Here is a 12266-nt window from a genome sequence, read left to right as displayed (position 1 = left end):
GCTCCAAGGTGTGCGTTACTCAGGAGTAAGTTTGGTGAAGCAACCATACAATGCTTCGAATGAGTGAATCACGACTCTAGGAGGGTTTACTCAGAAGTAAGCCCCATTGCCAGCAACCGAGCTTGCTCCCGGTTAAAGGATCATGCCCAGGCCAGCCTAGATGTGTATGTGTGGGGATTGATTTTCCGCCTCCCCCACATGACGAACTCTGTGCACGCGTGGCCACAGAAAGGGCTCTGAGTGCCACCTCTGGCTCCCATGCCATAGGTTCGCCACCACTGTACTCGTCCTATCCAGCAGGCTCTCAGTATCTCACTGCTCCAGGAGAAACAGACGCTTACGTTGATGTGGCCAATAAGGTCTGTTTCAGACTGTCATCTATGAATACGACTAATAATTTTTGAAGTCATTTAAGGTAGCGGTTTTCGCTACATCTTGCGATGGGGAAAGGTTGTAAATGAGCTATGCGCTTAGGTTGCGGTGACCGGGCGGACGCTGCTGAGCCCCTGGATGGCAAGGAAGAGACGGGGGTCTACATCTGGAAGCTTTAGCAGAGGCCTGCTTTGTTCTTGTATATCTTGGACAGATGGATCCAATCTGGCAGGGCTGGGGGCAGGCAGCTGAGCAGAAGAAGCAAACTCCGTTGCAAAGCCGTCCGTCTTGCAGCAAAAGCAGCGGTGGAGGAATCTGAGAAACGTGGGAAGGGTGCTTTTTCGGGCAGAGCTCTGTTCCTTGGGGTAAGGGTTGGCCATGGGGCCTTTTCTGTGCCCCCAAGTGCCCGGGTGGCACGTGGGGACAATCACAGCCATTCTGCTTTCGATGCTGCTGGCGTTCCCTTGGATTCTGCAAAAGGCTGACCGTGGTTACAAGGTGAGCAAAGACCTGTTGTTGTTTTTTGCTGGGGGACTCAAGTGGCAGTTTCTGTGGTGGTTATGGTTGAGATTTGGAGGTAGTTTAGGGGACTTTGTCTCATTGGGGCAGAACAGCACACCGCAAAAGGGAACCTCCCTTTTTTTTTGGCTTGAAAAGGTCACCAACAATCGGGTAAATCTGAGCCCCCTAGCACTTCCAAAACCAACAAGATTTCAGGGGTGTGAGCTTCCACTCTCAAAAACCTATACTCCCAAAATCTTATTGGTTTTTAAGGCACCGCTGGGTTTGAACCTAGCTGTTCTATTGCAGACCGACACAGCTTACCCAGCTGAGATGATACAAAGACCACGGTACGAGCTCTTTAGGGTGCCCAAAGCAATGCATTTCAAAGAGGGCATGCACGTTCAGAACCAAAGAGGATGCCCAGTGGCTTTCTTCCCTTTCTTGGCTTCTCACTGTGCTTCCTGTTTTCTCGACAGGGAAACTGGCCCGGGTGTGCTGAATTCATGGGGGTAGCCTGACTCAGGAATCCCCCCCAGTGGTGGGATCCCAAAATTTTAGTAACAGGTTCCCATGGTGGTGGGATTCAAACTGTGGCATAGCGCCAATGGGGCTGGGAGGGGCACGATGGGGGCGTGGCCGGGCATTCTGGGGGCGGGGCATTCCTGGGCGGGGCTGTGGCAAGGACGCAGCCGCTGCGCCGGTCCTTGGGCAGGAAACGAATGCACGCAGGCGCAGGCTGCCACGCACGCCGGTGCACCCCTTGCTAGACTGCTTCAAGTTCTGCACGCTACTGCTGAGAGGAGGGGCGCAACTAAGGCAAAAATCACGTGGCAAAATCACCAATTAGTAACCCCCTCTCGGCACACACAAATAATTAGTAACCTACTCTCGGGAACCTGTAAGAACCTGCTGGATCCTTCCTCTGATCCCCCCCCCCCCCGTCCCGTGGCCCCCAGAGCCAAGCAGAATAGTCATCCTTTTCAGTTCGGGGTTAAGGAGAAAATCTGAGACAAAACGGTGGGAATGGAGCGGAACTGCCAAACTGCCTCAGCTGATCGCAGGGGTCCTTGATTCCACACAGGGAGAAAGACCGGCCTCATCTGTGTCAGCAACTTCTGCTACCCAGGAATTTGACAGAGTCGTGGCCAGGAGGAGGCGCTATGCCATCAACCCTCTGGGCTATAAGTGGGACCATGTGAATCTGACTTACAGGTGAGCATTATGTATGCCATATCTGGGCGAGTTAGGGATGAACGTAGGGAGTGTGTCTGTCATACAAACTTTCCAGCACGTACATCAGCAACACCACACTATGTCTGTCACACTATGTTTGGACAGGCAGTGTTTGGCCCTATTAATTTTATCAGCTTCATTTCATTTATATCCCACCTTTCTCCCCAATGAAGAGCTAAAGCACATTACATCATTCTCCTCACTTCCATTCCACCCTGCTCAAAGGAGAGCCATAATGCTCGCCAGGTTTAATGTTATGCCTTCTGCCTTGTTACATGGCAGATTTAATAAGCAAGAAAAGGCTAAAAGATTGTGCCCATGTAATGATGGCTCAGTTGAATCTCTGGCCCACCAATTACTACACTGTCTCAGATTCAAGGAAATCAGATCCAAGTATGTGAATCTTACTCCTTTACATTTACCCCATCTCCCCGATTTAATTAGATTACACTATTTGTTGGACAATCCTGATCCTTCTCTCTGTATGATATTTGCAGACTTTCTCCTGGAAATTAACCGCCAGTAGATTTCCTTCAACCTAATATTTATTTCCTGCATTGTTAATGCTTTTTAATCTGTTTTTTTTATTATTGTTGTACTGTTGTCTATGCCAATAAAGGCTTGCTATGCTATGCTTCCATTCCACCTTCACAACAACCCTGTGGGGCAGGTTAGACTGAGACAAGGTACACAGCATCTTTGTCTCCGGTCCCCATTTGACCGACGATTCTTTGCTCTCTGGTTCAACGGCTGTAGGATCGTGCGGTTCCCCAGCACCCTCAACAAGGCAGACACCCAAAGAGCCATTGCAAAAGCCTTCCAAATGTGGAGCGATGTTTCGCCCCTCACCTTCCGGCGGCTACCTCCTACCGAGCAGGCAGACATCACCATCGGTGAGAGTTTTATGGGCAGACGATCATGATACCTAGTGGGATGGCTGAGGAAAATGCTAAGACTCCAAAGGAGACCTTTTTATAAAACAAACTAGCATGCCCAGCCACGCGTTGCTGTGGCTGAGTCTGGTGAAGTGGAAAAGGAAGAAAAGGGGAAGCGAACGGTTCAAACATGTGTCACTGCACAATGCTTGCAAGGGAGGGGAGAGGCAAGGGCCCCTCGCTCCCCTCCCTCTCTCCCGTTCCTTTGCACGGCAACCATGCAGGTCCCTCCCTAACGTTCCCCTTCCTCTGCTAGGGTGGGTGGGTCATGTCCAGGTGGGCTGGTCCTGTCCCTTTCACTCCCTTCCCTTGCAGGTGAATTATCTAGCGTAAAACATGCTGGGAGGCATGAGCTTACTTTTCAGGTTCAAATTTCAGAGCTGCTGGTCTTAGCAAACCCTTGGACCCTCCCTCAGCTTCCCCTTCCTCCGCTAGGGGGGGTGGGCGATGTGCAGGTAGCCCGCCACCGCATCCTTTTCACTCCATAAGCGCAGTGGTTTTCAAGGGAAGGCATGGTTGGTTCCCTTGTATCAGAGGGTGTTGCTTTGATGTATTAGCAGATGGCGCTTGTTATGGAACAGGAATTGTGGTTCCAACTGTCACAAGTGTGGCATGTACACAATAACTGTCACAGTTGTGACATGTACACAACAGGAGGTGTGGAAACAGCATGAAAACCTGGCCGCACATGAATGCGACGTTGTGTGAAAATTTCAAAGCAATCGGTCCAGTAGTTAACCCTTAACCGCTACACCACACTGGAAATGTCCAGGAGTGGGCATTCAAACCCAGGTCCTGGCCTGACACCTTCTCTACTGATCTTGGGAAAATTCAAAGTACATCAGGTACAACCTCCTCATGGCTATCTTTATGACAACACAATTTCAGAAGTTGGGGGAAGAATGAACAGATTATAGATTAGGAAATTCCTGGAGATTAGGGGACAAAGTCTGGCAAGGGGACATTTTGGAGAGAGAAGCTACAAGAGGGTGGGGTTTGTGTGCCATGCACCGGGCGCATGCCGTGGGGGGGGGGGCGGAAAATCGCCCCTAGGCCCCTCCAAAATCCCATCTCTCCAATTCCTGTTTCCTGTTCTACAAGAAGAGAAGAAGAAGAGTTTGGACTTATATCCGCCCTTTCTCTCCTGTAGGAGACTCAAAGGGACCTCTCATATAATCTCTTTTGTTCTTCCTCCTCATGCAAACACTCTGTGAGGTGAATGAGGCTGAGAAAGCCCTTTCTAATTTTGACTCGGAAATATTCTGGGCTGCATACGGCTCAGGGGCCAAGCATCCGGCCTGCCAGGATGCATCTCGACTGGCCTCCTCTCCTCAGTTAGGGAGCGAGGCGCCTTTGAAAGCTCCGCAGGTGCCGGTAAGCTTGGCTGCTGGCTTTTAAGGGGCTTTTAAAAGTACTTCAGCCTCAAATGCCGTTTGGCTCCCAGCCATCCCACAATATTCTGTCTGTTTCTTGCTCTCTCAGGCTCCTGCATGGAAAAAATAATTGCCCACCCTGGACTAGCTCTGGTGTCACCTCATCTGGCGTGTGTGCAGGAGTGTACAGGCTAATCTGAATTCCCCAGATAAGTCCTCCCACAGCATCAATGACTAAGAGCTTTGGGAAAATCAAAATCCAGGTTCCTGCAGATTTCCAGATCAGAGCGCACCTGCTCTTAGCCACTGCGCCACTGCTGCTCCCAAAACTCTATCACCCAGAAGTCTCTGTTGTTTACAGTCCCTGCTAGATCGAAGAACTCCAGATGGGGTTGCCATCCTCCCGGTATGGCCAGAATTCCAATTGAGTGCCAGACTACGCAAATCAGTTCCCTTGGAGAAGACGACTGTGTGGCATTTTATGCTGCTGAGGTCACTTCCCCTCCCCAAACCCCTCTTCCCCCCTGTCTCTACCCTCAAATCTCTGGGAATTTAGCAGGCAACTCTATCGTTGTTGTTGTTGTTGTTATTAATTTTATTTTTCCCCACCCTTTTTTGAGCAGCAGGAAAGAAAGGCAAATATAGAAATATAAACAGGAAATATAAATTGCAGGCCCGAGAAATTGGTTTGCCCAAAGCCACTTGGGAGCTTGTGACAGAGGCAGGATTCAAACTGAGGATCAACCAATTCGAAGTTCAGCCTTTTAGCCAATTCGTAAACCCATTTTCTTAGCAAACCGATTCTCCAGAATAACATTGTACCTTGTGAATATGTCGGAAGCAATTGTGTGCCATCATAACTTTCTCCTTCCGGAGAACCTCCCCCTGGAACAGGATTCTACACCTTCAATCACACCGACTGTTGGTTCTCCCCTCTGCATCCGTGCTTCGACGGGCTCAACGGGGAACTGGCTCACGCCTTCCTGCCTCCCCGCGGCGAAATCCACTTCGACAACCACGAGTTTTGGATTCTGGGCCGCTCGCGCTTCAGTTGGAAGCAAGGTAAGGGCAGAAGGCGGATTAATTTTGCTTGGTGCTGGTGTCCATCATTGTGCAAAGAGTTACCTGTGATTTCAATAGAGAGCAGAGGCAGCTTCACCCAGTGGTGGGATCCAAAAATTTTAGTAACAGGTTCCCATGGCGGTGGGATTCAAACAGTGGCGTAGCGCCAATGGGGCTGGGCGGGGCACAACGGGGGCATGGCCGGGCATTCCGGGGGCAGAGCATTAATAATTTCTCTGTTACTGTAAAAAACTCTTACTGTAAAAAAAAAAGTTTATAATTTCCAGCTGGTATCTTTTCGTCTATAACAGGGGTAGGGAACCTTTAACACTCAAAGAGCCATTTGGACCCGTTTTCCACGGGAAAAGAAAACACTTGGAGCCGCAAATAATTTTTGACATTTAAAATAAAGATAGTAACATACCACATATATATATATATAGGGGGTTTTTTAACAACGCAGTCTCCGCTCAGTTCCTGAGAAGCATGGATGCGCCGCAAGGATGAAGCAGTAGGAGCAAGGATGCCAAGCCTGACTGCTGAGCGCATCGCCTCCAGCGGGGCGAGGCGAGTGAGGGAAGCTCAGTGAAGTGTGACCCTGAGCCAACCCGTGGGACAGTTGGTGGGCAAGGATGGCTAGCTCAGTGACTCCACGAGCCCACAGTGCAAGGGCAGAAGATTTCGGCATGATGCTCAAACCCTTCGAGCCGCTATCGCGGCTCTTGAGCCGCAGGTTCCCTTACCCCATGGTCTATGAATCTAAACTCGTACCATGGCAAGTCCTATCATCTACTGCCAGCAGAAACTACTTCTCGCAATTATTTTGCCTGTCAAATGCTTAATACTTTCAAATGCCAATTTTGTTTCCTCAGAAATCAAAAGAAGGAGACTCTTCCTTAAACAAGGAACTTTACCATATTTCTAAAAGAACATGATATTTTTTTAAAACAGTCCCTAACAGGGAGAATTATCCCGTTTTCTACCTTCACTTAACCAGCCCTGGAAACAACAAGGACTGTATGATTGGATTTTGGACATAATGGAATTTCCTAGCTTGGAAGCTATATGACCCAATTAGTAACCCCCTCTTGGCACACACAAATAATTAGTAACCCACTCTCGGGAACTGGTGAGAACCTGCTGGATCCCACCTCTGGCTTCACCCATCTGTAACTAGGGCTTATGTTTGGAGTAGGGCTTATATTTCAAGCATCCTCCAAAAAACCCCAAAATCATGCGAGGGCTTATTTTCAGGGTAGGTCTTATTTTCGGGGAAACTATGTATGTATGTATGTATGTATGTATGGATGGATGGATGGATGGATGGATGGATGGATGGATGGATGGATGGATGGATGGATGGATGGATGGATGGATGGATGGATGGATGGATGGATGGAGATTAGGTGTAATTCTCAGATCCCACCTGGAGGTTGGCAACTTTGACCTTAAAGGGGAGATACTGTTATATAGCCCATCATGCAAAGTAGCTACTTCCTCCAGAAGAACCCACCTCTGTAGTCTGTAGATCAATTGTAACTCCAAGGGATCCGCTGGGCCTTGTCCAGTTGGATGGTTCCGTGAGATGGTGAGAGGAAGGATTCTCTAGCCTCTCTTCTTGCTGCTCCCCCTCCGCCTCGCAGGTGTCTGGCTCAACGACCTGGTTCAGGTGGCGGCTCACGAGATTGGCCATGCTCTGGGCCTGTGGCACTCCCAGGACATCCGGGCTCTCATGCACCCCAATGCGACCTACAGCAGGACGTGGCGCATCGGCCAGGATGGCGTTCCTACAAGGAGCCATCCAAAAAAAGCGGCTTTACTGGTGAGAGCCCGCCCTGGCAGAGCAGTTCAAAACAGTAAGCAGTCGATCAACGCTGGGGTTGCCTTGGCCGAAAGCCACAGTGATTCCACCCTGAGGGGCTGCTGCCCCTGCTGCCTCCCAGTATCTTTGGGAAATGAGCTTCCAGCTACGTTTCCTCCCACAGAGAGCCAGATTAGCTTGTGCACTCCAACACATGCCAGCTGGGTGACATTGGGCTAGTCACGGTTCTTTGGAGCTCCCTTGGCCCCACCTACCTCACAGGGTGTTTGCTTTGAGGTGGGAAGGGAAAGGAGATCATAAGTCCCTTTGGTTGGGACTTATAGGAGAGAAAGGGGGATATAAATCCAAACTCCTCCTCCTCCTCTTTCTTTTTCTGTCCCCCCTCTTTATAACAATGCACTCACTCCCTTGAAACAATTCCTAGCTGCCATTATGTGATTTTTCCCCCTCTCGTTTTTTGAGTTCTGTGTTGAATGTGTTCTTCAATGCTTCATAGCCTCATGCTCCGTTCTCTAATTCTTGTATATTTGATGCTTCAAAAGTTGCCCCCACCCACCTCAATAAACAAACAAGCAGAGAAATGCTGCAGATAAACAGGCGAAGGGGTACGGAGTGAGCTCAGGAAATGGAGCCATGGAGGAAATTTTAGCAGAGATTAGCAGGAAGCCGGGAAACATAGGTCAACTCGGACGATCACACATTGTGCAACTGAAGAGATGTTTTCAAAAAACATTTCAAACCTGAAGAATTTGTTTAAAAGCGCTTTTGAGGCTGGAAATACAAGAAGACAAAACTTATTTGGGGCAGTAAAAAAAACAATGCGGAACTCCATGGAGGAAATATTTTATTTTCTGCCTCAAAATGTTTTAAAAGGCTTGTGCAGAAAGGTCTAGCATGTGGAAATAATATATAAGGTTGCCAACTCAGGACTGGGGAATTCCTGAAGATTTGTGGTTGGGGGTATCTCTCATTCTGCAATTCGCCTACTTTCTCCCCTCTCCCTTGCAGGCTGCGTGGATGAGAAGAGGCAATGCCCATCATGGGCCCAGCAGGGATTCTGTACACGCCAGCGAGACTTCATGAAACGGCACTGTCCTAGGATCTGCAACGCCTGCTTTGGTGAGAGTCTGGCAAGTCTTACGACAGGCTCACCAAATGATGGAGGAGCAACCACATGGTGGCAGTGTGGAGGCTGTAACTGGCACACAGGGAGGTGTGGGAGAGGGGGTCCTTCTGATGTGAGGGTCCTTCTAATACGAGGGTTCTTCTGATATGAGGGTTCTTCTGATGTGAGGGTCCTTCTGATACAAGGATCCTGCTGATATGAGGGTCCTTCTGATGTGAGGGTCCTTCTGATGTGAGGGTCCTTCTGATATGAGGGTCCTTCTGATGTGAGGGTCCTTCTGATACAAGGATCCTGCTGATATGAGGGTCCTTCTGATATGAGGGTCCTTCTGATGTGAGGGTCCTTCTGATATGAGGGTCCTTCTGATATGAGGGTCCTTCTAATATGAGGGTCCTTCTGATGTGAGGGTCCTTCTGATGTGAGGGTCCTTCTGATGTGAGGGTCCTTCTGATGTGAGGGTCCTTCTGATATGAGGGTCCTTTTGATGTGAGTGTCCTTCTGATATGAGGGTGCTTCTAATATGAGGGTCCTTCTGATGTGAGGATCCTTCTGATGTGAGGGTCCTTTTGATACGAGGGTTCTTCTAATATGAGGGTCCTTCTGATACGAGGGTGCTTCTAATATGAGGGTCCTTTTGATACGAGGGTGCTTCTAATATGAGGGTCCTTCTGATGTGAGGGTGCTTCTAATATGAGGGTCCTTCTGATGTGAGGGTCCTTCTAATGTGAGGATCCTTCTGATACGAGGGTGCTTCTAATGTGAGGATCCTTCTGATACAAGGGTGCTTCTAATGTGAGGATCCTTCTGATACGAGGGTGCTTCTAATATGAGGGTCCTTCTGATGTGAGGGTGCTTCTAATATGAGGGTCCTTCTGATGTGAGGGTCCTTCTAATGTGAGGATCCTTCTGATACGAGGGTGCTTCTAATGTGAGGATCCTTCTGATACGAGGGTTCTTCTAATATGAGGGTCCTTCTGATACAAGGGTGCTTCTAATATGAGGGTCCTTCTGATGTGAGGATCCTTCTGATACGAGGGTGCTTCTAATATGAAAGTCCTTCTGATTCGAGGGTGCTTCTGATGTGAGGGTCCTTCTGATACGAGGGTCCTTCTGATGTGAGGGAGAGAGAGAGAGAGAGAGAGAGAGAGAGAGAGATTCATCCGTATCCTTCTGAGAAGTATAGAAACCCCCTAAGAAATTTAGCATTAGCAAACTTTGGTCTTGCTTCCTTGAAATTCCTTGAACTTTCTGCCCCAAGCAGAAACCTCCAAACGTTGCTTTGTGTTCAGCTGTCCTGCTGTTGTACCAGGGGCAAACCACGTAGTATTTATATCCGTCTCCACTTCTTACAGAGCACCCTTCTACATCCACCTCCTCTTCTTCACCTGCCCGGCCTTCTCTCACTCAGTTAAGGTTCATCTCTAAGGGCAGAGTCATCACCTTCCGTTGTGGACTGAGCTCTTCCACATCGGACTTGCGCATCAGGTGAGAACCCTTGGCTCCTACAGCCCGCGGTCTTGAGCAGACACATTACCTGGCATCCCAAAGTGGTAACCAGTTTTCGCCCCCTGACTTTCAGCGTAAAGGTTCTGGAGCAGCAGACGAGCCTTCTGTCCTCTATAGCTGGTAGGAGCAGATGATAGAGAGAGTAAAGGGCAGGAGGCTGGGTGAAAACTATAGCAGTCGGTGGAAGGAACAGGAAACTCTGCAGCAGTGGTGGGATCCAAAAATTTTAGTAACAGGTTCCCGTGGTGGTGGGATTCAAACTGTGGCATAGCACCAATGGGGCTGGGCGGGGCATGATGGGGGCGTGGCCAGGCATTCCGGGGGCGGGGCATTCCTGGGCGGGGCTGTGGCAAGGACGCAGCCACTGCGCCGGTCATTGGGCGGGAAACGAACGCACGCAGGCGCAGGCTGCCACGCACACCGGTGCACCTCCTGCTAGACTGCTTCAAGTTCTGCGCGCTACTGCTGAGAGGAGGGGCATAACCAAGGCAAAAATCATGTGGCAAAATCCCCAATGTGTAACCCCCTCTCGGCACACACAAATAATTAGTCACCTACTCTCGGGAACCTGTGAGAACCTGCTGGATCCCACCTCTGCTCTGCAGGTATAAACACCCTGGCAGCGGAAAAGTGGTGGAGTCTCCTTCTTCAGGGGTTTTTAAACAGAGGCTGGATGAACATATGTTGGGAGTGCTTTGATGTTGTGTTCCTGCATGGCAGGGGGTTGGACTGGCTGGCCCTTCTGGCCTCTTCCAACTCTATGATTCCATGATTCTTGTCTGTCGGCCAAAGCCATTTTGGGTTCTCAGATGTCCACATGGAGCTGTTTGTTTTGATCTGGATGGCCCAGGCTGGTCGGATCTCAGAAGCTTAGCTGGGTCAGTCCTGGCTAGTAATTGGATGGGAGGGTTGCTATGCAGAGAAAGGCAGCGGCCAATCACCTCTGTTAGTCTCTTGCCTTCAAAACTCTCCCAGGTGGCCATAAATCAGCTGCGACTTGACATAAGAACATAAGAACAAGCCAGCTGGATCAGACCAGAGTCCATCTAGTCCAGCTCTCTGCTACTCGCAGTGGCCCACCAGGTGCCATTGGGAGCTCACAGGCAGGATGTGAAAGCAATGGCCTTGACAATACTTGCCAACCTCTAGGTGGCGCCCGGAGATCTCACGGAATTACCACTGATCTCCAGGTGCCAGATATTAGTTTCCCTGGAGAAAATGCCTGCTTTGGAAGGTGGGATCTGAGCCATTATACCCTGCTGCGGCCCTTCCCTTCCCCAAACCCCACTTGTCCTGGCATCCACCCCATAATCTGTAGGAATTTCCCAATCTGGTGTTGGCTACTTTATTTAAGGGGGCCAGGAGTCCCGTGCTGAGTCCCAGCCATTTCCTTTTCCTTTGCTGTCTCCTTGTCCGCAGCTGGTATAAAGACGGGGAGCCCCTTTCCCGCTCCCTCCCGGGCTTCGAGCTGCTTCCCAGCCAGGACTTGCGCGTCATCGCGACGGAGTTCAGCGAAGGGCGCTACGCCTGCTTGATCCGCCGTGGGGGCAGGACTCTCCGGGTTAACTCCTGGCAGGTGAAGCTTAAAGGGAAGGCGCCCTTGATAGGGCTGGGAAAGGAGGCCGGCGCAGCACATTGACCGAAGCCTCTGAAGGAGAACATGTTCAGAATCCCAGCTGGGACCTAGCACCAGCTGTTTGGATCTGTCGTAGTGCAAGTGGTCAGCCATTGTGTCCTCTGCCAGAAACTTTGGAAGATACAGCCGGGAATCTCTGAGGTTACCAACCTCCAACATAGACCCTGGGGTCCTCCTAGGCCTTTCCGCACGGCACCATCATACCTGGTTACAACTGGATTCTTTCAGTCTGGGTCTGTTTTATCCTGGTTTCTCCCTTTGCGTGGCTGCCCATTTTTTGAAGGAATTCAGCGAAGACCGGGTGGAAATCCTTCAGTTCTTGCGCATGAGCCTGGGACTTCTGTATTTACATTGCAAACGTATCTGAGCATGCCCAGTGTCCCGTGTTCTGATTGGCTGTTGGTTTTGAGTGGCAGCTTGAATGAATGTCAGGCGAGGAGATCAGGGGGGCTGGGTGGGAAAAATAAACTGGTTCTGCTCCCGTGGTGTTTGCCCGGTAGCTGGCTCACCCCAGGATTTCTGAAAAGAATCACCCATTTGGAGATTTTTGAATACCCTGGGATGAGGGAAATATCACAGGGCAAACCGTGCAGAAATAGCCCTGGAACTACAACCAAATTCCCAACTACAGAGCAGTTCTACTGGAGGAAATGGCAACTTTTGGAGGGTGAACTTTTGGAGGCCTCACAGCATAAGA

General features: G+C 50.0%; 1 protein-coding gene across 1 annotated transcript; it reads left to right on the top strand.

The window, feature by feature from the left end:
* The first annotated feature begins 402 nt into the window (after positions 1-402).
* On the top strand, positions 403-12000 carry LOC125438527 (matrix metalloproteinase-23-like). The gene is made up of 8 exons (XM_048506958.1): positions 403-870; positions 1958-2088; positions 2866-3002; positions 5312-5479; positions 7123-7335; positions 8310-8420; positions 9780-9912; positions 11353-12000. Exons 1-8 carry the CDS (start codon positions 751-753, stop codon positions 11570-11572), a joined length of 1233 nt encoding a protein of 410 aa, XP_048362915.1. The 5' UTR covers positions 403-750; the 3' UTR covers positions 11573-12000.
* Positions 12001-12266: the final 266 nt, after the last annotated feature.

Source organism: Sphaerodactylus townsendi, linkage group LG08 (genome assembly GCF_021028975.2).
Source record: "Sphaerodactylus townsendi isolate TG3544 linkage group LG08, MPM_Stown_v2.3, whole genome shotgun sequence".
Taxonomy (NCBI): domain Eukaryota; kingdom Metazoa; phylum Chordata; class Lepidosauria; order Squamata; family Sphaerodactylidae; genus Sphaerodactylus; species Sphaerodactylus townsendi.
Note: the sequence above shows the minus strand (reverse complement) of the source record. Positions and strands in the feature narration are given on the sequence as shown.